The sequence below is a fragment of the Notolabrus celidotus genome, unplaced genomic scaffold, assembly GCF_009762535.1.
Source record: "Notolabrus celidotus isolate fNotCel1 unplaced genomic scaffold, fNotCel1.pri scaffold_126_arrow_ctg1, whole genome shotgun sequence".
NCBI lineage: Eukaryota > Metazoa > Chordata > Actinopteri > Labriformes > Labridae > Notolabrus > Notolabrus celidotus.
In genome coordinates this window covers 161089-182757 of record NW_023260011.1, presented here as the reverse complement: position 1 = coordinate 182757, position 21669 = coordinate 161089, and the positions used below count along the sequence as shown (strand labels likewise).

Below are 21669 nucleotides of genomic sequence, written 5' to 3'. Positions count from 1 at the left end.
AAGAGAAATCAAGAGAATCACAGATGTGTGTGATGTTATTGTGGACGGAGGGAGGAATAAAAACACTGAGGTTAATCTACCAATCAGACACGTTCAGCATTGCAGGCCCCGCCCCCCGAAAGCCCCAGGACTTTTGAAAAGTACTGCCCCCCTAGCAGGGGCTTTTTAGGGGGGAGATTATCTACCCCTGAACTAAATGTAGACCCTGGGTCCACCTGTCAAAACGCACTTCTTTATAAATGAGACCTCAGATCAGAATAGATCAGACTCACTCATCTTGCAGACGACACTGTGTTATCACTCGTAATGATTTAAATCAGAGGAATGGAAAGTGGTCAGAAGGAATGTGTGGAAGGTAAAACTAAAACATGCAACAGTGGTGAAATACAGTGACATGTTGGCTCGTCTCTCCCTGGTCCTTTTTTCTGTAGCCGTCTGGATCATAAGCAAAGTGACGCTCCAGACCGGAGAGGCAGTCAGTAAAGACACCTGCAGGCTGCGACCCGGCTTCTGTTCTGAGTCAGAGTTTAAACATTTAGCAGAGAGCCTCATGCAAGGTGAGTAAGAGTCAGAGCAACAGAAGGGAAGTGTCACTTTGTGTGAACGTTTCCATCACAAGCAGCCGGAGTTTAAAAGTGCAAAGCTGCTGCTGAAACAGATACTCAGGAGGGAGATGTGGTGTGCAGAGGAGGCTGTGTTTGAGTCTTTTAGCCAACATCTGGAAGGCACGTTGTTTCCTGAAGTCCTGTGGAGATTATTGAAATCAGGTCAGTGACGTATGGAGGAGCCATTCCTTCAAAAGCAAAGTCCTGATGAGGATCGTTTCTTCATAGAGAGCTCTTCACATTTTAAAATGCAGATGTGTTCATGCAGACACACCTGAGAGGTAGATCTGACTCTGATGCATGTCTGCACGGTTAAAGAAGAAGTCTCTTACATGAGGTTAGCATCCTGTAAAGATAACCTCCTGATTCACATCACGACCCGAAGCTGCAGAGAGGACTAACAGAGTCCTGATGTTGTGTTTTTACAGCCTTTCTCCTCCTCAGAGCATCATTCAGATCGCTCTCTGAGTTTTCCTGGAGAAGTTTCTGACATGGAGACGAGGCGGCTGCACGGCGTTCTGCTCTGTTATAGCTGGTGACAGGTTGTTTGGCCTGAACATCTCCTCCATCCCTCCCTCCCTCCCTCCCTCCCTCCTTCTCCGTCTATTAGCCCTGACAGCCGGCTTGTTCGGAGATCCTGACTGACTCTGAACGCCACTTCAGGCTACTTTTTCAACCCCCAGGTGTTTCCTGTTATCATCCCTATTTTAAGACTTTCACTCCGTCTCTCCTTCCTTCTGTTTTCTGTCCATCCGTCTACTGTAAATTGGAGGAGAGAGAGAACGGTCAGAGGCTCTGGCGGAACAATTGGGAGCTTACATCATGAAATTTGAAATTCAGAGCCGCTCTGTGATTCCCGACAGATTTCAGAGCAGCACTCGAGACGGAGCCGTGCGAGTCCTCGTCCAGATCTCAAAGAGGTTCTCTTTAAAAACACAGAATCTGATGTTTGGATCAAACGTCTGAACTGCATCTAAATAGTTTCATAACTTTCATATGGAAGCATGTTTCATTTAAATTAAAAGACTTGATATTCAAAGGTCACATTCAGTCAAAATTAAGAGACTGGAAATCATATAAATGAGATTAAAAACAAAACTGTGAGAGAAGAAATTAATAACTAGAATACAGAAATTATAAACAAGAGTCACAAAATCAGGATGAGATTAAAAAAAACGTCCAAATTTAAATAAATAAAAAGTCATGAATACAAGAAATAATTAAATTAAATATAGAAGGGATAAATTACACAAAAACAATAAATTAAATTAACAATAAATTAAAGAAACAATACATTACAACAGATATTAAATTAAACAATACATTTAATACACACTAAATTCAATAATTAATATTATCAATCTTTATATCAAACTTAGTATCTCACATTTAAATTAGAATTGTATATTTTAGACGAATAAATGAGTTATAACATACCTTAATATTTGAATTTTGAAATCCAATACATTTTAATATTTGTGTCATAATTACAACATTTCATCTCTTAATGTTAAATCAACGTCTGAGTTTTACTTCATATATTTTTATTCAATTATTATTTTTAGAAAATCACTTAAATTGTGAGTTTTAATTTGATATTTATGCGTCTCCATCCAATATATTGAATTAATTTAGATGAGGAATTTTAACCTTAAAATTATAACTTTACTATTTTGATCCTTTTTTTTATTTTTATTTTTAACATTATATAAAACTGACATTTATCTGATTGTTTTTTTAACGTTTGTCTTGTATTTGGACTTTTCTTTGTTTTACACATTAATGCTTCATTGTTTCATATTTTCTACTAAATACTGAATAATTTTGACCTTTCCTCTCTTAATGAGCTCTTATTAGTGACGTGTAATCTTATAGTTCTGTCCTCACATAAGATCTTTTTCTTTAAAATCAGGGCTCCATCTTTAGTTTGCTTCTTAAAGATGACATATCATGCAAAATTGACTTTTTAATGGTCCTCTCCCTGAAATCTGTGTCCCTGTCTACAAACCCCCAGATAATGAAAAGGTTCCATTCTGCCCCTGTTCTGATTTCTCCACCTTTCTGTAAATGTGTGCTGAAACCAGCCGTTTCAGTTTTCAGTGTTTTTCATACGTCACAACGCCATCCGGTCTGTAACAGGAAGTCAGAGCTCGGAGCTTGTTCAGCCCATAGACTGTATAAAATACAACTCAACCCCTCCTCCGTTTTTCATTCCCTGCACACATGTGTGCTAACAAGGAGCTTAGGAGGGAGGCATGCTAGTTGTAGGCTGTCTTAATAGAGGAAGAAGAAGAAGAAGAAGAAGAAGAAGAAGAAGAAGAAGAAGAAGAAGAAGAATGTATATATACATACAATGCACACACATGCACTTAGGGAGAGATGTCAGAGTGAGGATGCTGCCATCAACAAGTGCATCCCAAGCAGTTGGGGGTTCAGTGCCTTGCTCAAGGGCACCTTAGCAGTGTCCAGGCAAGTGAACCAGCATCTCTCCAGCCACCAGTCCACTTGCCAAATTTCATCCATACTGGGATTAGAACTGGCAACCCTTTGGTTCCCAAGTCAAGTCCCTATGGACTGAGCTACTGCCGCCCAATAAACACAGAGGTCGCTTTGACTCCCCACGTCTGCAGATTTGAAGATCTAGTGGATGATTTTTAGTTTTCATGGAAAAAAGTGCTAGTGCTAGTTAGCATAGCCACATAGCTACATGTTGGTAGCTGTGTACCAAGACACATGAAACAACAAGAAACACTAAATCTGTGATCAATGGTTCAGAAAGGTCCTGCTGCAGGCGCCTCTCCGTCAGGATCAGATTCTGGATCAGATTCAGAGGGTTGAAGTAACGCGGGTCTGTGAGCAGCCGTGTATATTCAGCCAACATGTAAACATTACATCAATGAGCTGGACAGCCGAGGAGGCCACACCCACTTCCTGAGGGGGCGTGGTCAGAGGGAAAACAGACTGTTCTGAGCAGGGCTGAAGAAGAGGGGTTTTTCAGGCAGACCAGAATCTGATTTCAAAGTGTTTTTATGAGCATAAACTTTAAAGACATGTTTTGGGGACCTCTTAGACCAATATATGTTGATGAAAAAAGCGTGATATGTCACCTTTAATGGACATAAGCTTTTACACCTTCCCTTTCTAACCTGAGGGAGACTCCTGAACCACCTGCGACTCCTCTCACTTTAAATAAAGAGTCTGAATTTGTGACATAATGTTCAGGACAGAGGTTTGAGACTGAAGGTGAATCCTCATGAATCATCACTCTTGGTGAACCGTCTCTCTCAGACATCCCTCTCTCTGTTCACACCTTCACATCCATTGAGTCTCAGAGAAAAGCCTTTTACACATCCTGGACCTCTACGATGTGACTCAGTATCCAATCTATTTCCTCCGCCTGACTTTAAAGACGTCATAAAATCAACAGTAACTCCGTTTTCCCAGTGAAGTCATCCTAACGCACTGAAACCATCAACAACATCCCATAATACGCACCAACGACGTCTGCTTTCAGAGTCAAATCACTGAAACGTGAAATACAGACTCGTAAACTTGTGTTGCATTTTCAAACGGATCTGCGTTTCATTGGTGTGAAGATGTCCGACGCTGACCGGGTTATAGGACAGCTGATAAAATGTTCACGAGGATCCGCTCACACGGCGGTACAGACACAAACAGGAAGCAGGAAGTCTGGTTTCTCTGGTCGCTGATGCATCTTTAAGACTGAGTCTGGCGTGCTGCAGCTACATGTATGCAGCTTCTCCGGACGACACTGCAATACTGATGTCTTTATTCTGTCTTTAGATGAAGCTACAACTCATATTTATAGTTCTTAGATCCACAAACGTCACATTAGATGATATTTGACATTTAATTACACTGATATGACTCTTTAATAGTGAGTTATTTTTGCTCTGCATGTGTCCTAAACCTTTAACGTGCATGCAACCTTTGTCCCTCTGCACACGGACACACAGGAAGTGAATAATGCATTGATGCACTGCTGTTTTAATCACACCGCCGTGCACCGCTGTCATCGTATTTCCATCCCACCCGCTCCTCTCAGTCCATCTGTCATCACTCCCCCTCCAGAAACCCACAGGAACAAAAAATAATCCCCCCGTCCTCGAGCTCAAACACTGGAACAACACGAGTGGAAGGACTTGGAAGCAATTTGCCGAGCTCCTCGCCCGCCACAGCTTCTCATCAATTCCTTCCGGAGCCACTTTGAGCAAGGCACTGAGGGGGGGCAGGGGGGACGCCACACTCACCTCTCAGCAGAGCAGCCAGCTTCTTATCTGCAGCCATCGGTCACACCAATCTCTCCTCTGCAGTCGGGGAGAACTGGCAGGTGGACCGCCGGCTGCAGAGAGCGTCTCCGATTTTAAATAGATTCACACAACGACACGGAGAACACGGTGTATCACCGCAGAGAGCAAACATTCAGAGGCCTGTTTGCTCCTGATTTCTAACATTTGCACTGTGCAGCTGTGCAGCAAACAAATCTGCCCTTTGCCTGCACTCGCCGATAAAAAATTAGAATGTTTCCTTTTAGCTCGTTTGCATTTTTCACACTCACAGGAAGCACTTTGCACAACACTCCCTCAAACAATGCTTTATATATTATTTTCTAATCAGCTGCTTTTCTCCCGCCTGCAGGCAGCACCGACCTGACAAAGTGCATCCATCAAACTTAAGATCACGCCGGCTCCTATTGCCGTCAGAGTAACGCCACCTTTGTGCGCCGATGCGGTCGTAAATGAGACGGGGTTTGAAAAATGAGCAGCGTATCGCCACATTACTGGTAAAAATAACAACAGAAGTGGAGTTTATTGTGATGGATCCTCTTAGAAAGGAGTAGCAGAGACTTAGTGAAGTGGGTTTTCATGGTGATCATTTGGAACTGATGGTTTCTTCCAATGCAGGAGTGATAAGCCGAACGAAACAGGTGAATAAGACCGTTCAAAAGAGCTACAGGTGGTCTGACGTGTCCTCCAGCAGGACTCATGATGTCATATCATGTCTTACAAAGCACTGAACGCTGATTTATTTCAACTCTGACTCTGTATCCAGCTGCAGAGTTCATATATCAGCAGACACTGTGACCTGCATGTCCATATTTACATAAAGAGTAACATCCTGGGATCAATACGTGCACACTCGAGTATCCAAGCCTTTATGCAGGTTTTATCTGTGATTCAAGGCAGAAGGAGCTTTCCTCAAGAACTAGGGACTGTTGTGGAATTTTCATAGTCTTATATATATGTATGTAAGAATGTTTAACTATTGTATTCTTTCAGTCTAAATGTCATGTTTAGAGTAACTTGTTTCCTATGTCATCTGTTACGGGCGAGATCGTGTCAGGGTAGTAGTCAAGGTCTCTCCCCCTGCTCCTGTCTTTATCTGTGTGTTATGGCCGACTTACTGTCTCCAGAACTAGAGCACAGGTCTTCTTCCCACTTGTTGTGTTCCTATTGTCCAAACATGGTTATCTAACTTTAGTGTCGTCTTCAGAGGGAATAAATACCATGCCAAGGGTTTTGTCTGTCAGAACTGACTTGGCATTGCACTGCACTCTCCTGCCTGTGTACTGTTATGTTATTTCTCCTTGGCCAAGTTCTACATAAACTATTTCAACGTAAGCCGTCAGAGTCTCCTGAGTCTTCTGTGTCCAGTATCCAGTTTGTTGCTGAATTCCATCACAGGGACCTTTAGAGGAACTATGCATGTTTCAAAAGCAGGAACCAGGGTCCAAATTTAGATCGGGGTAGTTAACCGGTCACTTTTAAAACCATAACACCGGGAGAGACGCATTCACAGGTGGAGAGTTGTGTGTTTCTCCATTCTGTTTGAGTTCAGTTTGTTTTTTGGGGTTCAAATAGCGACCGGTGATAACTTTCTGCAAAGACAAAAACGAAAGGAATATTTGATCCTGCAAAAAAAGGGTGTTTCTGAACATTTGAAATCTGTAGATTGCATCAGATTGAGACATCTCTCTGCAGGTTATTCCACCTGTAGCACCCCTCAGCGCTGCACATTAATCTCCCCAGACTCTCCTTGATGCTTCTGCAGCTGATAACACATTTTAATGATGTATGAAGGATTTATTTTCCAAAAACAGACATCCAAGATTTGATTCAGTTCCATAAATCATGTTTGTTTTTAGTGCGTGCTGTTTTGAGGAGATATCTTTAATGAATTTAAATTTTATATTAACTACGCCTTTTATTGTGCAGTCTGGGGAATATCAATCAAACTGCTGTTGGCTTGATTTGATAGCATCTCAATTTGCTTGATTTTCATAGTCATGTTTTATTCATCAAGCCCTGAAGGGGATATGAATCTGGTGTTATTAACTATCAGAGTGATTCCTCATTTGAACTCTTCACGTCTCTGACTCGTGTCTCTCTGTCCCCCTTCCTGTCTTTTCACAGATATCCGCGGTCTGCAGGGTTTCCTGGACCAGACGTCTCGTCAGGGTGTGGACGTGGCTCTGCAGAGAGTGGACAGGAACATCAGCAAAGTCTTCACCAACCTCTTCACCACCATGAGGACGGAGGAGCTCAATAAGTACCGGGACACCCTGCGCCGAGCCATCCTGCTGCTCAGCCCCCACGGAGCGCACACGTTCATCCAGCAGGTCGGTGTCTCTCACTTCATTGGCTGGATGGTTGAAATGGAGGGAATGAAGCTGAGTGGGCTGATGTTTGAATTAAAGGAACAAAGTTTTGTGAGTTCGCACAGGAGGGTGCTTCATCATGTGGACGGCTGAGTGGAGTCTGGAACCTGAGCCGTATTCATGAGTGGAGTGGGAGTGCAAATATGTCTGCGGGAGGGAAATTGCTCTCCACACATGAGGAACTAATGAGTCTGCATATGCAAGCGCATTATGCTAACAAGTGGTGTAAGATGCATGTTGGACCCACAGTTATTGCCTCTGTGGAGATCTCAGCGTGTTCTGTATACGAGGCTGCACGAGTAATTGTGCATGCAGCATTTACACAATGTTTGCAAATTGAAAGGGAGAGGAAAACAACTCTGACTCTGCTCTGGTGCACATGCAGCATCCTGTATGTTTGTGATGTAGATGTTTTATAAAGTGGAGGATATCATCTGACACAAAACTGCAGGGCGGGCTCCATGGGGAAGGAATGGCTCGATTTAAAGAGTGAGTGTGTTTCAGGAAACAAGCAGAGATTGTGGAAGCTATGAATGGATGTGTTGAGGGAGTGAATGAGTGTGTGCAGGAACGAATACACGCACTGTTGGAGCAGAGATCGATGAAGGAGACTCTGGGGTTAAAGGTGAACTTGAGAAGCAAGTGAAGCAAAGTTCATTGTAGATTGTAAGTTCCAAAGAGGCTTCAATCTGGCTTACTTTAGCGGTATGATCTAGTGAGTCTCAGCTTCACTGTAAAAAGAAGGTAACACCAAGATTTTAGTGGGACTTACTCCACGGTTATGAGCCTGGTGAGTCTCAGATTCACAGGAAATGGGCCTTCCACAGAGGCTTCACTCTGGCTTCCTTCAGCGGTATGAACCTAGTGAGTCTCAGCTTCATTGTAAATAGTAGGTAACCCCAAGACTTTAATATGACTTACTCGAAGGTTATGAACCTGGTGAGTCTCAGTTTCACAGTAAACTGTGCCTTCCACAGAGGCTTCACTCTGGCTTCATTCAGCAGTATGAACCTAGTGAGTCTCAGCTTCACTGTAAAAAGAAGGTAACACCAAGATTTTACTACAACTCTCTCCACGGTTATGAGCCTGGTGAGTCTCAGTTTCACAGTAAACAGTTCCACAGAGGCTTCACTCTGGCTTCCTGTCAATATTTTAATCAACTTGAGTCTCAGTTTCATAGTTAATGTTAAGTTAAACAGAGGCTCTACTCTGTCTTATTATTCACCTGTTTGTGTTGAGTCTCAGTTTCACTGTAAAAAGAAGTAACACCAAGATTTTAGTAGGACTTACTCCACGGTTATGAGCCTGGTTAGTCTCAGTTTCACAGTAAATGGGCCTTCCACAGAGGCTTCACTCTGGCTTCCTGTCAATATTTTAATCAACTTGAGTCTCAGTTTCATAGTTAATGTTAAGTTAAACAGAGGCTCTACTCTGTCTTATTATTCACCTGTTTGTGTTGAGTCTCAGTTTCACTGTAAAAGTTAATTCCACAGAAGCTTCACTCTGGCTTCATTCAGTAGTATGAACCTAGTGAGTCTCAGCTTCATTGTAAATAGTGCTTTACCCCAAGACATTACTGTGACTTACTCAAAAGTTCTGGACCTGGTGAGTCTCAGTTTCACTGTAAACAGTGTGTCACACAGAGGCTTCCCTCTGGCTTCCTTCAGCGGTATGAACCTGAAACAGAAACTGATGTTCTTGTGATGTTCTTGTAATTAACGGGTCTTCAGTTTGCTGAATAACAACATCATGATGCAGATTAGTCCAAAGTCCAAAGTCAAGCTTTGTCAGGTCTGTCCTCAAGAGGAGAAGAAAACTACGTCTACAATGTTTGTTTGTTGAATGGAGGTGGGGTCCATCGTTTCTGATGCTGCGTTCAGGGAAGTCAGGAAATCTAAACGCTGATTGTCTTCAATGACTCAGCATCAAGCAGATTAGTGTTAACACACAAACACAAATCTGTGAGATCCATGGACAGGAGTCACGATGAAAAATGAAACAGCTGATAAATATTGAACAGAATTTAGCATCCCAACGGACACATTTCTGTACTCTGTGTGTGTGTGTGTGTGTGCAGACCAGCCTGTTCCATCTGTCACTCCAGGTGGCCAGTTACACCTGGGCACACAAACACACGTCCACACACACACACACACGCACGCACACACACACACACACACACACACACACACACACACACACACACACACAAACACACACACACTGGCTTACAAATGATGTGTGATCAGCAGGTGGGACATGAGGACGGACAGAAGCCTGACCAACATGGAGACACTCACCTGAGCTCTTTAATCTCCTCCCTGCGTCTATAATACAGTTATTTATATTCCGCACACACTGACTGACAAAAACATCTCCACTTGCAGTTCCAAATACTCAATACTCTACTTTTTAAACTACATTTACCTGATTCAAACTTTGTTTCTCACTTTTTTGAAATCTTACTCAGTCTGAGAAGGGTTCTGGTCTCTGTCTGTAGTCTGAGGAGTATCCACCAATCAGGTGTCAGCAGGAAGAACAGTCTGTATGGAGAGCAACAGCAGGGTTCTATTCTGTCTTTGATGATGTCAGAATTCTTTCTTTGATGATGTCAGAGTTCTGTCTTTGATGATGTCAGAATTCTGTCTTTGATGATGTCAGAGTTCTGTCTGTGATGATGTCAGAATTCTGTCTCTGATGATGTCAGAATTCTTTCTGTGATGATGTCAGGTTCTGTCTTTGATGATGTCAGAGTTCTGTCTTTGATGATGTCAGAATTCTTCTTTGATGATGTCAGAGTTCTGTCTTTGATGATGTCAGAATTCTGTCTTTGATGATGTCAGAGTTCTGTCTTTGATGATGTCAGAATTCTGTCTTTGCTGATGTCAGAATCTTTCTTTGATGATGTCAGATTTCTGTCTTTGCTGATGTCAGAATTCTTTCTTTATGATGTCAGATTTCTGTCTTTGATGATGTCAGAATTCTGTCTCTGATGATGTCAGAATTCTTTTCTGTGATGATGTCAGAGTTCTGTCTCTGATGATGTCAGAATTCTGTCTTTGATGATGTCAGAATCTGTCTTGATGATGTCAGAATTTCTGTCTTTGATGTCAGAAGTTCTGTCTCTGATGATGTCAGAATTCTGTCTTTGATGATGTCAGAGTTCTGTCTTTGATGATGTCAGAATTCTGAGAACAATGGAACATTCCATGAAGAAGGTCAGAGCTAAAGAAACATCACTGTCTCTCCTCTTTCATAGACCTCCATTCAACAAACAAACATTGTAGACGTAGTTTTCTTCTCCTCTTGAGGACAGACCTGACAAAGCTTGACTTTGGACTTTGGACTAATCTGCATCATGATGTTGTTATTTCAGCAAACTGAAGACCCGTTAATTACAAGAACATCACAGAACAGTTCCTGTTTGAACTGAACACAGGTTGCTAAGTAGCTGTTAACAATGCAGCACACAGACAAAGGAAGACTTAGCTAACTGCTAGCTAAACCTGAATTTCCTCTTAGATTGCCAAAGACGATTGCCTTGCCTGTTTTGAAAATTAAATATTTTAGCAGCTATCTGGTGACCTTGACTCTCTTACATTGCAACACTTGAAACCTTCTTGCAATAAAATGTGTGTAAAAAAGGAAACAAGTTTTGATTAGCTCTTAAGAAAGTTTTCTAAATGTGTGATTTGAGTTATTATGTTTCGGGGCGTGGAAGCGTGTGTAAAAGAACGAACAAGGGAGAGACTTCCTCCTTTTTGAGGTGTGCAGCAGACAAAAGCTTTTCAGTGTACAGAGAGTCGTATTCCTGTGTGTGTGTGTGTGTGTGTGTGTGTGTGTGTGTGTGTGTGTGTGGTGTGTGTGCTTTATGACTTATTAACCTGCTGTGTGGTTGTGTTTCTGACTCGTCCTCGTCTGCACCGTGCGACCTTCGACCTCACACGCACACAGACACCGCTCTCTTCTTGGCTTCCTTCTTACAAACCTACCTGCCCAGAGCGAGTGTGTGCATGCTTTGTGTGTTTGTGAGTGTGTGTGTTTGTGTGTGTGTGTGTGTGTAGCAGGCTTTCTTATTTCTGTTCAGACTGCCAGTCATGCTGTGTTTCCATGGCAGCAGCTTTAAGTATTAATGCGGCTCTCCTTCATCTCCAGCTTCCAGGAACAGATGCAGTGTTTTTGAACCTTTCCTTTACCTGATTGCACACACACACATGCACACACATGCACACACACACCACACACACAACACACACACACACCCACACACACAAACACACACACACACACACGCACATACTAAGGTGCACAGTTACACATGTAAACAAACCAACATACATGCATCCATGATGTACGGCAGGTGAAAGTAAAGATGTGATTCTTCTCATGTATGCACAGGAAAGAGATGGAGGGTGCTCTCTCCGCCTCAGACTTTGCCCTTCCACGTCGGCTCATGGAAGGGCAGGGAGCTCCCAGATTAGAGCCATACCACCAAATATAACTTATGCATGTAGATAATGACTTATTTATTAAAATTGGACCTCACAGACTTTAGTGGGGTTAAAAATCTTAAAGCAAGCCCCAAGCTCATCGTACCCAGACTGTGAAATCCTCTTCATGATCCCTCAGAGTTTTTGGGTTGGAAGCAGTTGGTGTCAGAGAAGGGCTCCAGATAACCCTCTCCTGTCTTGCACCATGTTTGGTGCTTAATGACTTGCAGACGACCTGATCCTTAACGTAGTTAGAGTCATGATCGAGACCAGAATCAACCAGCGCTGTTTGAGAAATGAAAGAAGAACTGGTTCACTTTATGCAGCGTCTTGACTCAATCTTCTGGGGTTGTTTTGGATCCATTAGCCGACGAGGCAGCATCTTCTCTTCCTCTGATTCACACATTTAATGAAATGTGCAACGATTATGATTACAAATCCTAGCATCGTGACCGTCCCTATCATTAGCATGTCACAACAACAAGATGAATGAATGAGCAGGAGGAGTGGAGGTGTATCAGGACAGAGTGATGAACTGATAACATCACCCTGCTGTGGTTGATTCTGCAAGAGCGTGGATAGAATAGAATAGAATAGAATAGAATAGAATAGAATAGAATAGAATAGAATAGAATGCCTTTATTGTCATTGCAACAAGTACAACAAATTTTAAAGGTGCAGTCCTCATTAGGTGCCCTCCTGTTATGTTCCTTTCTTACTAGGGACAGCAATAATGTTCCTGGGTCAAGTTGACCCGTTGCAAATAGCAATAATGTTCCTGGGTCAAGTTGACCCGTGGCATATAGCAATAATGTTCCTGGGTCAACTTGACCCGTTGCAAATAGCAATAATGTTCCTGGGTCAACTTGACCCGGGGCATATATAAATAATGTTCCTGGGTCAACTTGACCCGGGCGTATTGCAATAATGTTCCTGGGTCATCTTGACCCGGGGCATATTAACCCTCCTGTTATGTTCGTTTCTTAGAGCGATCAATAATGTTCCTGGGTCAAGTTGACCCGGGGCGTATAGCAATAATGTTCCTGGGTCAACTTGACCCGGGGCATATTGCTATAATGTTCCTGGGTCAACTTGACCCGGGCGTATAGCAATAATGTTCCTGGGTCAACTTGACCCGGGGCGTATAGCAATAATGTTCCTGGGTCAACTTGACCCGGGGCATATAGCTATAATGTCCCTGGGTCAACTTGACCCGGCTCATATAGCTATAATGTCCCTGGGTCAACTTGACCCGGGGGATATAGCTATAATGTCCCTGGGTCAACCTGACCCGGCGCATATAGCTATAATGTCCCTGGGTCAACTTGACCCGGCTCATATAGCTATAATGTTCCTGGGTCAACTTGACCCAGGGCATATAGCTTTAATGTTCCTAGGTCAACTTGACCCGGGGCTATAGCAATAATGTTCCTGGTCAACTTGACCCGGAGCATATAGCAAATAATGTTCCTGGGTCACTTGACCCGGGGCATATGCAATAATGTTCCTGGTCAACTTGACCCGGGGCGTATAGCTTTAATGTTCCTAGGTCAACTTGACCCGGGCATATAGCCTAATGTTCCTGGGTCAACTTGACCCGGGTATAGCTTTAATGTTCCTAGGTCAACTTGACCCGGGCATATAGCAATAATGTTCCTGGGTCAAGTTGACCCAGGGCATGTAGCTTTAATGTTCCTGGGTCAACTTGACCCGGGGCATATAGCTATAATGTTCCTTGGTCAACTTGACCCGGGCATATAGCTATAATGTTCCTTGGTCAACTTGACCCGGGGCATATAGCTATAATGTTCCTTGGTCAACTTGACCCGGGGCATATAGCTTTAATGTTCCTGGTCAACTTGACCCAGGGCATATAGCTTTATGTTCCTAGGTCAACTTGACCCGGGGCATATAGCAATAATCCTGGGTCAACTTGACCCGGAGCATATAGCAATAATGTTCCTGGGTCAACTTGACCCGGGCATATAGCAATAATGTTCCTGGGTCAACTTGACCCGGGGCGTATAGCTTTAATGTTCCTAGGTCAACTTGACCCGGGGCATATAGCAATAATGTTCCTGGGTCAACTTGACCCGGGGCGTATAGCTTTAATGTTCCTAGGTCACTTGACCCGGGGCATATAGCAATAATGTTCCTGGGTCAAGTTGACCCAGGGCATGTAGCTTTAATTCCTGGGTCAACTTGACCCGGGGCATATAGCTTAATGTTCCTTGGTCAACTTGACCCGGGGCATATAGCTATAATGTTCCTTGGTCAACTTGACCCGGGCATATAGCTATAATGTTCCTTGGTCAACTTGACCCGGGGCATATAGCTTTAATGTTCCTGGGTCAACTTGACCCGGGGCATATAGCTATGTTCCTTGTCAACTTGACCCGGGGGTATTTAGCCCTCTGTTTCTGAGGGTTAGTTTCAGTGTGAGGTGGTTGTTTCTCAGGATCCTCAGAACATAAAGTCTCTGCTGTTCCTTTTTGATGATGGCTCTAGTATTGGCGCTCCAGGTCAGGTCGTCCTTCATGTGCATGCACAGGAACAGGAAGTTGGAGACCCTCTCCACACATTCCCCACCGATAGAAAGGGGCTGAATGTCTGCTTTCCTCCTCCTGAAGTCTGCGACGATCTCCTTCGTCCTGGCGGTGTTTAGGAGCATGTTCTTGTCCGTGCACCACAGGAGAGTTTGAGGGTAGTTTCCCGGTTTAGCAAACATAAATAAAGACAGAGGATTTAATGAAAGCTTCTTATTCACGGCCAAGTATGAAGTAAGAAGAAGCAGAGAGACATAAGAAACTAAAGTGAGAGTTTTAAATGACTCTCTAACCTCGTGTCAAACACTCCTCGTGTTTCTTTATGTGAAGCAGCAGACCGTAACTCTGTGCCGGAGACAAATTCCCCCTCAGGGACGATAAACTGAACTCTCTCCGTCTCCTTACTCTCTCATTTAGCTCCCCGTTCAAACTACTGCTGCCAAAAAGCCTTTATCACATATCTGACACTTCTGCCTACAGCCACTATCTACATGTTTTCATTTAACTTGCAACGTTTTATCCTCTATCCGGTCCTCCATATGCTTTAGAAGGTATTCATTAACGTTTATTACATCTGAGGAGGAGCAGATGGTGCTCTTGCAGGATGGATGGTCTGATGCAGAGAGGTGGTGCACAGTCTGTCAATCAGATGTACATTTAAAAGCTGCTAAAGACATGTTGGTGATTTTTAATTGTTACATTGACACCTGGAGCTTTTTTTATCTGTGCTTTTAATAATATTTTTATAACCTAGCGTGCTTTTTGCTCAGAACCTGTTCCCCTCCCACGCACACACACTCTCTGCAGCACGTCAATCACAGCACTCCTCACAGGTAGGGTAGAGTTGTCCTGTGTAATTTGCACCATGTTTTAAAGTCCTCCATGGTTTTCTCAGTGGTCAGTCACCGTACGCTCAGCAGGGGGGGGGGCGGAGAGTTCAGCAGCTTCCTGTGTGAATAAAAAAATGGAGGTAGAGAAAGAAAAGAAAGAAGAAAGAGAGCGCCGCAGGACGCTTCTTATCTGAGAGCTGACCATGAGCAGTGTGCAGCGTGAGTGTCCCCAGGTGTCGGCCGGCCTCGCTCTTTTCCTTCTTTCACCTGAAACCCTCATGAATGGTTTTGTCTTCTGCAGCTCAGGAGGAAAACACCACACACACACACACTCTCGTTTATTCTCCAGAGCGAGTGCAGAAAAAAGAGGAGAGAAAGAAAGTAAACAAGAGGAAGCGTCCTGGAACTGGGATGTTGTTATTACGCTGGATTGTGCTCCTCCTGCTTTTGCTCTCCATGCAGCCTGCTGACACCTGATTAGTCTAAAAGACCCTGCTAGGGGGTAGTACTTTCCAAAGGACTTTTAGGGGGCGGGGCCTGCAATGCTGAATTAACCTCAGTGTTTTTATTCCTCCCTCCGTCCACAACAACATCACACACATCTGTGATTCTCTTGATTTCTCTTTCTTTCATTAGTTTTTATTTGTTCTATCTTTTTTGTATGTGTGTACTTTTCAAAAGAAGCTGTGATTCTCTTGATTTAGCAGCTTGTAAAGTAGTCTTCTCTCAGCCCACCGTGAATGCGTCTATCCTCCCGGTGTTCCGGTTTTAAAAGTGACCCTGTAAACTGGAGCCCTTCAGCTGAACGTGTCAGTGTTTGTGGAGTTTACACAGCTGTTGAAACACAGAGGGAGTTCCTGGGAATGCAAACTAGTTTAGTTTTTATTAAGATTTCAAATATCCTCATCAGATATTTAATGATGGTCTAAAGACGTCTATGAGGGATGCATCCGGCTGAGAGTCTCCACTTAACAGGGTCGCCGTTTAAACCAAACACCGTCGATCTCTGCGATCACGGCTTTTTGAGTTCAAAAGGATTTTAAAGCCGTGTTGAAACGTCTTTGCTACTCGCGCTTATCTCCTCTCACGTGTTGATTCAGTGAATCCATCTGTGATGAAATATAGCACCATCTAAAACAGACCAGCTGAGTCTCTTCATGCTAACAGGCTAACTGTTTGTTGCTCGGAATGATACCTGCCTGTCTGTCTGCTTCTATGGTGTCATCTGTGATGAATGGGAAGAAGAAAGAAAGAAAGAAAGAAAGAAAGAAAGAAAGGAAAAATGATGAAAGAAAGAAAGAAAGAAAGAAAGAAAGAAGAAAAGGAAGAAAGAAAGGGAAGGAAAAATGAATGAAAGAGAAAAGGAAGGAAGGAATGAAAGGAAAGGGAATAAAAGAGAGAAAGAAAGGGAAAGAAAGAAAGAAAGAAAGAAAGAAAGAAAGAAAGAAAGAAGAAAGAAAGAAAGAAGAAAGAAAAGAAGGAAGGAAAGGAAATGAATGAAGAAAAGGAAGGAATGAAAGAAAGAAAGATAGAAAGAAAGAAAGAAGGAAGGAAGGAAGAAGGAAAGAAAGAAGCAAAGAAGAAAGAAGAAAGAAAGAAGAAGAGAAGAAAGAAAGGAAGAAAGAAGGAAGGAAGGAAGGAAGGAAGGAAGAAATGAAGGAAGGAAGAAAGGAAGGAAGGAAGGAAGGAAGTAAGGAAGGAAGGAAGTAAGAAAGAAAGATAGAAAGAAAGAAAGAAAGAAAGAAAGAAAGAAGGAAAGGAAGAAAGAAAGAAGGAAAGGAAAATGAATGAAAGAGAAAAGGAAGGAAAGAAAGAAGAAAGAAAGAAGAAAGAAGGAAGGAAGGAAGGAAGGAAGGGAAAGAAGAAAGAAAGAAGAAAGAAAGAAGAAAGAAAAGAAAGAAAGAAAGAAGAGAAAGAAAGAAAGAAAGAAAGAAGAAGCATTTACTCTTGTTTCCTCCATACGTCTCTGGCCTGATTTACACAATCTACCCGGGACTTCAGCCCGCGGTCCAAACACAGACAACAATGGGGGACCAGGAACCTTTTATTTCAGGGGAAAGTAGTTCTGGGGACTAAAAGACCCTCATGGTTGAAATGCACCTCAACAGACTAAAACAGAACCCAGAACACGTCTTTCCTTCCTCTAGTTGCTGACTGACCTTAAGTCTAATAATTGGGTTGTGTTCCTCTCTCAGGGACGTCTGGTCTTGAAGTTTGACTCTCTCAGGTGTTTTCTTTGAGAGTGTCAGTTTGAGTCCAAGTGTCTATTAAAGAGTGGGAAGCTTTAGCACAGAAACAAATGACCTCGTGTGTGTGTGTGTGCGTGTGTCAGTGTCAGAGTATGTGTGTGTGTGTGTGTGTGTGTGTGTGTGTGTGTGTGTGTGAGAGGCTTGGCGCTGAGACATTCATTAGCACCCGGACATGACGGCGTAGGAGGGTGAGGCAGAGCTGAATGGAAGTTGCGCTCTTCAGTAATGTCATGGAAACGTGTGAAAAGCTTTGCCAAGTTTTTTTTTATAATACACACACACACACCACACACACACACCACACACACACACACACACACACACACACACACACACCACACACACATTCTGGCTCTGGATCTTCCTGTCCAATCTTGTTGTTTCTCTCTGTTGCATCTCGTCTCCTCTCTTCCTGTTTACAGTCAGACTGGCGGCACAATCAGCTTCATGAAGGAGATTTCAGGGAACACAAATATAACTGGGTCTAATCTGGAGTTATATATTTCTAACTAAGAGATTATGTGATTAATAATATTATAATCCATGAGACAGAAACATATTGAAGAGCTCTTTTTGAACAGCATCAGCCTCTCGCAGCATCACGTCAGTAGCCGAACAGACATGGTGGATGCAAGTGAGGACTTTGGGGTCCAGTAGCTCCTCAGTCAGAGACCACATCTGTGCCCGCTAACTGTCACTGTTCCCCCCGACCAAGACCAGCCTGAGACCACACTAAGGTTTTTACCACAGTGTCAACAGGCAGAGGGGGAATGAGACGGACTACTTTCTGTGGAGTGATCTGATATGACGTGTGATCAGGTTGTTGGAAGCATCACTTTTGATGTTGAGAATGAATCACCGTCGTTATAGGCTTTTTAAGAATCAGAAGCTTCTATTGTATCCGTTCTGTTCTACTTTGATCCATTCTGTTCTGTTTTGCTCCATTTAGTCCTATAAACCATTCTGATCCGTTCTGCTTTGTTCCTTCCTGCTTTGATCGATTCAATTCTGTTCTGCTTTGATCCATTATGTTCTGTTCAGCTTTTACCCTTTCCATTCCATTCTGCTTTGTTCCATTCAGTCCTATAAACCGTTCTGATCCATTCTGTTTTGTTCCATCCTGCTTTGATCGATTTCATTCTGTCTTGCTTTGATCCATTCAGTCCTATTCTGCTTTGATCCATTCCGATCCGTTCTGCTTTGTTTCTTCCTGCTTTGATCCATTTTGCTATTCTGTTTTGGTCCATTCTGTTCTGATCAATTACGTCCCGTTCTGCTTTGATCCATTATGCTCTGCTTTGATCCTTTCCCTTCTATTCTGCTTTCATCCATTTAGTTCCATCTGCTTTGATCCTTTTCATTCCATTCTGCGTTGATACATTCTGATCTATTCTGCTTTATTCCTTCCTGCTTGATCTATTCTCTTCTGCTTTGACCCATTTTGTTCTGTGCTGATCCATTCTGCTTTGTTCCATCCTGCTTTGATCGATTCCATTCTGTCTTGCTTTGATCCATTCAGTCCTATTCTGCTTTGATCCATTCTGATCCGTTCTGCTTTGTTCCTTCCTGCTTTGATCCATTCTGTTCTGTTCTGTTTTGGTCCATTCTGTTCTGATCAATTACGTCCCGTTCTGCTTTGATCCATTATGCTCTGCTTTGATCCTTTCCATTCCATTCTGCTTTGATCCATTTAGTTCCATCTGCTTTGATCCTTTCCATTCCATTCTGCGTTGATACATTCTGATCTATTCTGCTTTATTCCTTCCTGCTTTGATCTATTCTCTCACGCTTTGACCCATTTTGTTCTGTTCTGATCCATTCTGCTTTGTTCCATCCTGCTTTGATCGATTCCACTCTGTCTTGCTTTGATCCATTCAGTCCTATTCTGCTTTGATCCATTCTGATCCGTTCTGCTTTGTTCCTTCCTGCTTTGATCCATTCTGTTCTGTTCTGTTTTGATCCATTCTGTTCTGATCCATTAAGTTACGCTGTGCTTTGATCCATTATGCTCTGCTTTGAGACTTTCCATTCCATTCTGCTTTGATCGATTTAGTTCCATCTGCTTTGATCCTTTCCATTCCATTCTGCTTTGATACATTCTGATCTATTCTGCTTTATTCCTTCCTGCTTTGATCTATTCTCTCCTGCTTTGATCTATTCTCTCCTGCTTTGATCTATTCTCTCCTGATTTGACCCATTTGGTTCTGTTCTGATCCATTCTGCTTTGTTCCATCCTGCTTTGATCGATTCCACTCTGTCTTGCTTTGATCCATTCAGTCCTATTCTGCTTTGATCCATTCTCATCCGTTCTGCTTTGTTCCTTCCTGCTTTGATCCATTCTGTTCTGTTCTGTTTTGATCCATTCTGTTCTGATCCATTACGTTACTTTGTGCTTTGATCCATTCTGATCTATTCTGCTTTATTCCTTCCTGCTTTGATCCATTCTCTTCTGCTTTGACCCATTTTGTTCTGTTCTGATCCATTATGTTCCATTCTGCTTTGATCCTTTCTGCTCCGCTTCGATCCTTTTATTCCATTCCGCTTTCATCCATTTAGTTCCATCTCTTTTGATCCATTGTGTTCCATTCTGTTTTGATCTGTTTTGCTCTGATCTATTCCATTCCGCTCTGTTTTGATCCATTCTGTTTCGTTTTATTCTATGCCATTCCGCTCTAATATTTGTACCACAGTGTCAACAGGCAGAGGGGAGATGTGATTGATCTGATATGATGTTTGTGATCAGGTTATCCAAGGCGTCACCAGACACATTTCTGTGACTTTGATTCACACTCTCATGACCTCAGACCCTCTGAGACTGAAACTAAATCAACATGTTTAGAAGTGAGATGTCTGCAGAATAAACTCTCTCTCTCAGATATCTGTGAAGCTCACTTGTACAGATTCTCCAACATTTCTGAAATGATTTATTTTGCTGAAACTTCTCTGAGCCTGGAAGTTATTGTTTACAGAATCTGTGACCCTCTGACGTCTGATTTGTTGACCTGTGACGACCCAGAGTAACACAAACAGAGCGGAGCCGTGAGGGTCGCGCTGTAACTGCAGAGTCGTGGTTTTAAGGGTCCTTGAATGAGACCATGGAGTCGTTGTTGTTGTTGTTGATTATCACAGTTAAGAGTTTGACTCTTGTCTTTGTTTGCAGAGGAGTCTCCTTCAGTCAAACAAGAGAGTCATTTTTAATCCACCCAGCAGGGATTCAGCGTGATGATGACTCCGGCCTGGAGGGGGCGCTCATGTGGCGTCCTGACGTCTCTCAGTGTTTGTGTCTCTGCATGAATCACAGCCGGCTGTCAGTCGACTGCGTGAATCATTAACGAGTGAGTGTGAATCCAAGCAGGGAGATTAACACCAGCCTCACACACACACCCAACACACACACACACACACACACACACACACACAGTTGGGTCTCCACTTCTGTTCCCATCATGTTGCTGCATCATCCATTCACTCTTTTTCTTTCCTGCATCCTGCTTCCTTTCACCTCACCTAGTTCCCTTCTTCCTTTCCTTCTTTATTTTTAATTTCATCTCTTTTCAAACTTCTTCTCCTCCCCCTCTTTCCTATCGTCGCTCTACCTCTTAAGTTGTCAAAGAGAGAGAGAGAGAGATCTTCTGAATCACTGGAGGTGTGAACTTCAGATTGGGAGGCGGGACAAAGCTCTCAGTCGCTCGGGAGACGGATCGAGTTCTGCTTTGATCCATTCCATTCCTTTCTGCTTTTATCTATTCAATTCTGCTCTGCTTTGATCCTCTCCATTCCATTCTGCTATTGATTCATTCAGTTCTCTTCTGCTTTGATCCATTCTGCTTTGTTCCGTCCTGCTTTGATCCATTCTGACCCGTTCTGCTTTGTCCCATCCTGCTTTAATCGATTTCATACTGTTCTGCTTTGATCCATTCCATTCCATTCTGCTTTGATCCATTCCATTCTGCTTTGATCCATTCTGCTTTGTTCCATCCTGCTTTGATCGATTCCATACTGTTTTGCTTTGATCCATTCCATTCTGCTTTGATCCATTCTGATCCGTTCTGCTTTGTTCCGTCCTGCTTTGATCGATTCCATTCTGTTCTGCTTTGATCCTTTCCATTCCATTCTGCTTTGTTCCACCCTGCTTTGATCTATTCCATTCTGCTTTGTTCTGTCTTGCTTTGATCCATTCTGCTTTGATCTATTCCATTCTGTACCGCTTTGCAGTGATGAGTGACAAACACACACACATGACCCTGACCACTAATGCTCCCTCTCTCTC

General features: G+C 43.0%; 1 protein-coding gene across 1 annotated transcript in view; it reads left to right on the top strand.

Annotated features, from left to right (window-relative positions):
• Window positions 1-324: 324 nt before the first annotated feature.
• Window positions 325-21669, top strand: part of LOC117808575 (glutamate receptor ionotropic, delta-1-like) — a gene marked incomplete at its 3' end in the record, with an annotated part of 181303 nt that continues 159958 nt past the window's right edge. The window contains exons 1-3 of the mRNA XM_034678294.1: window positions 325-355; window positions 432-557; window positions 7040-7245. Of these exons, the coding sequence (XP_034534185.1) occupies window positions 325-355; window positions 432-557; window positions 7040-7245 (363 nt within the window). The remainder of the gene's footprint in view (window positions 356-431; window positions 558-7039; window positions 7246-21669) is intronic.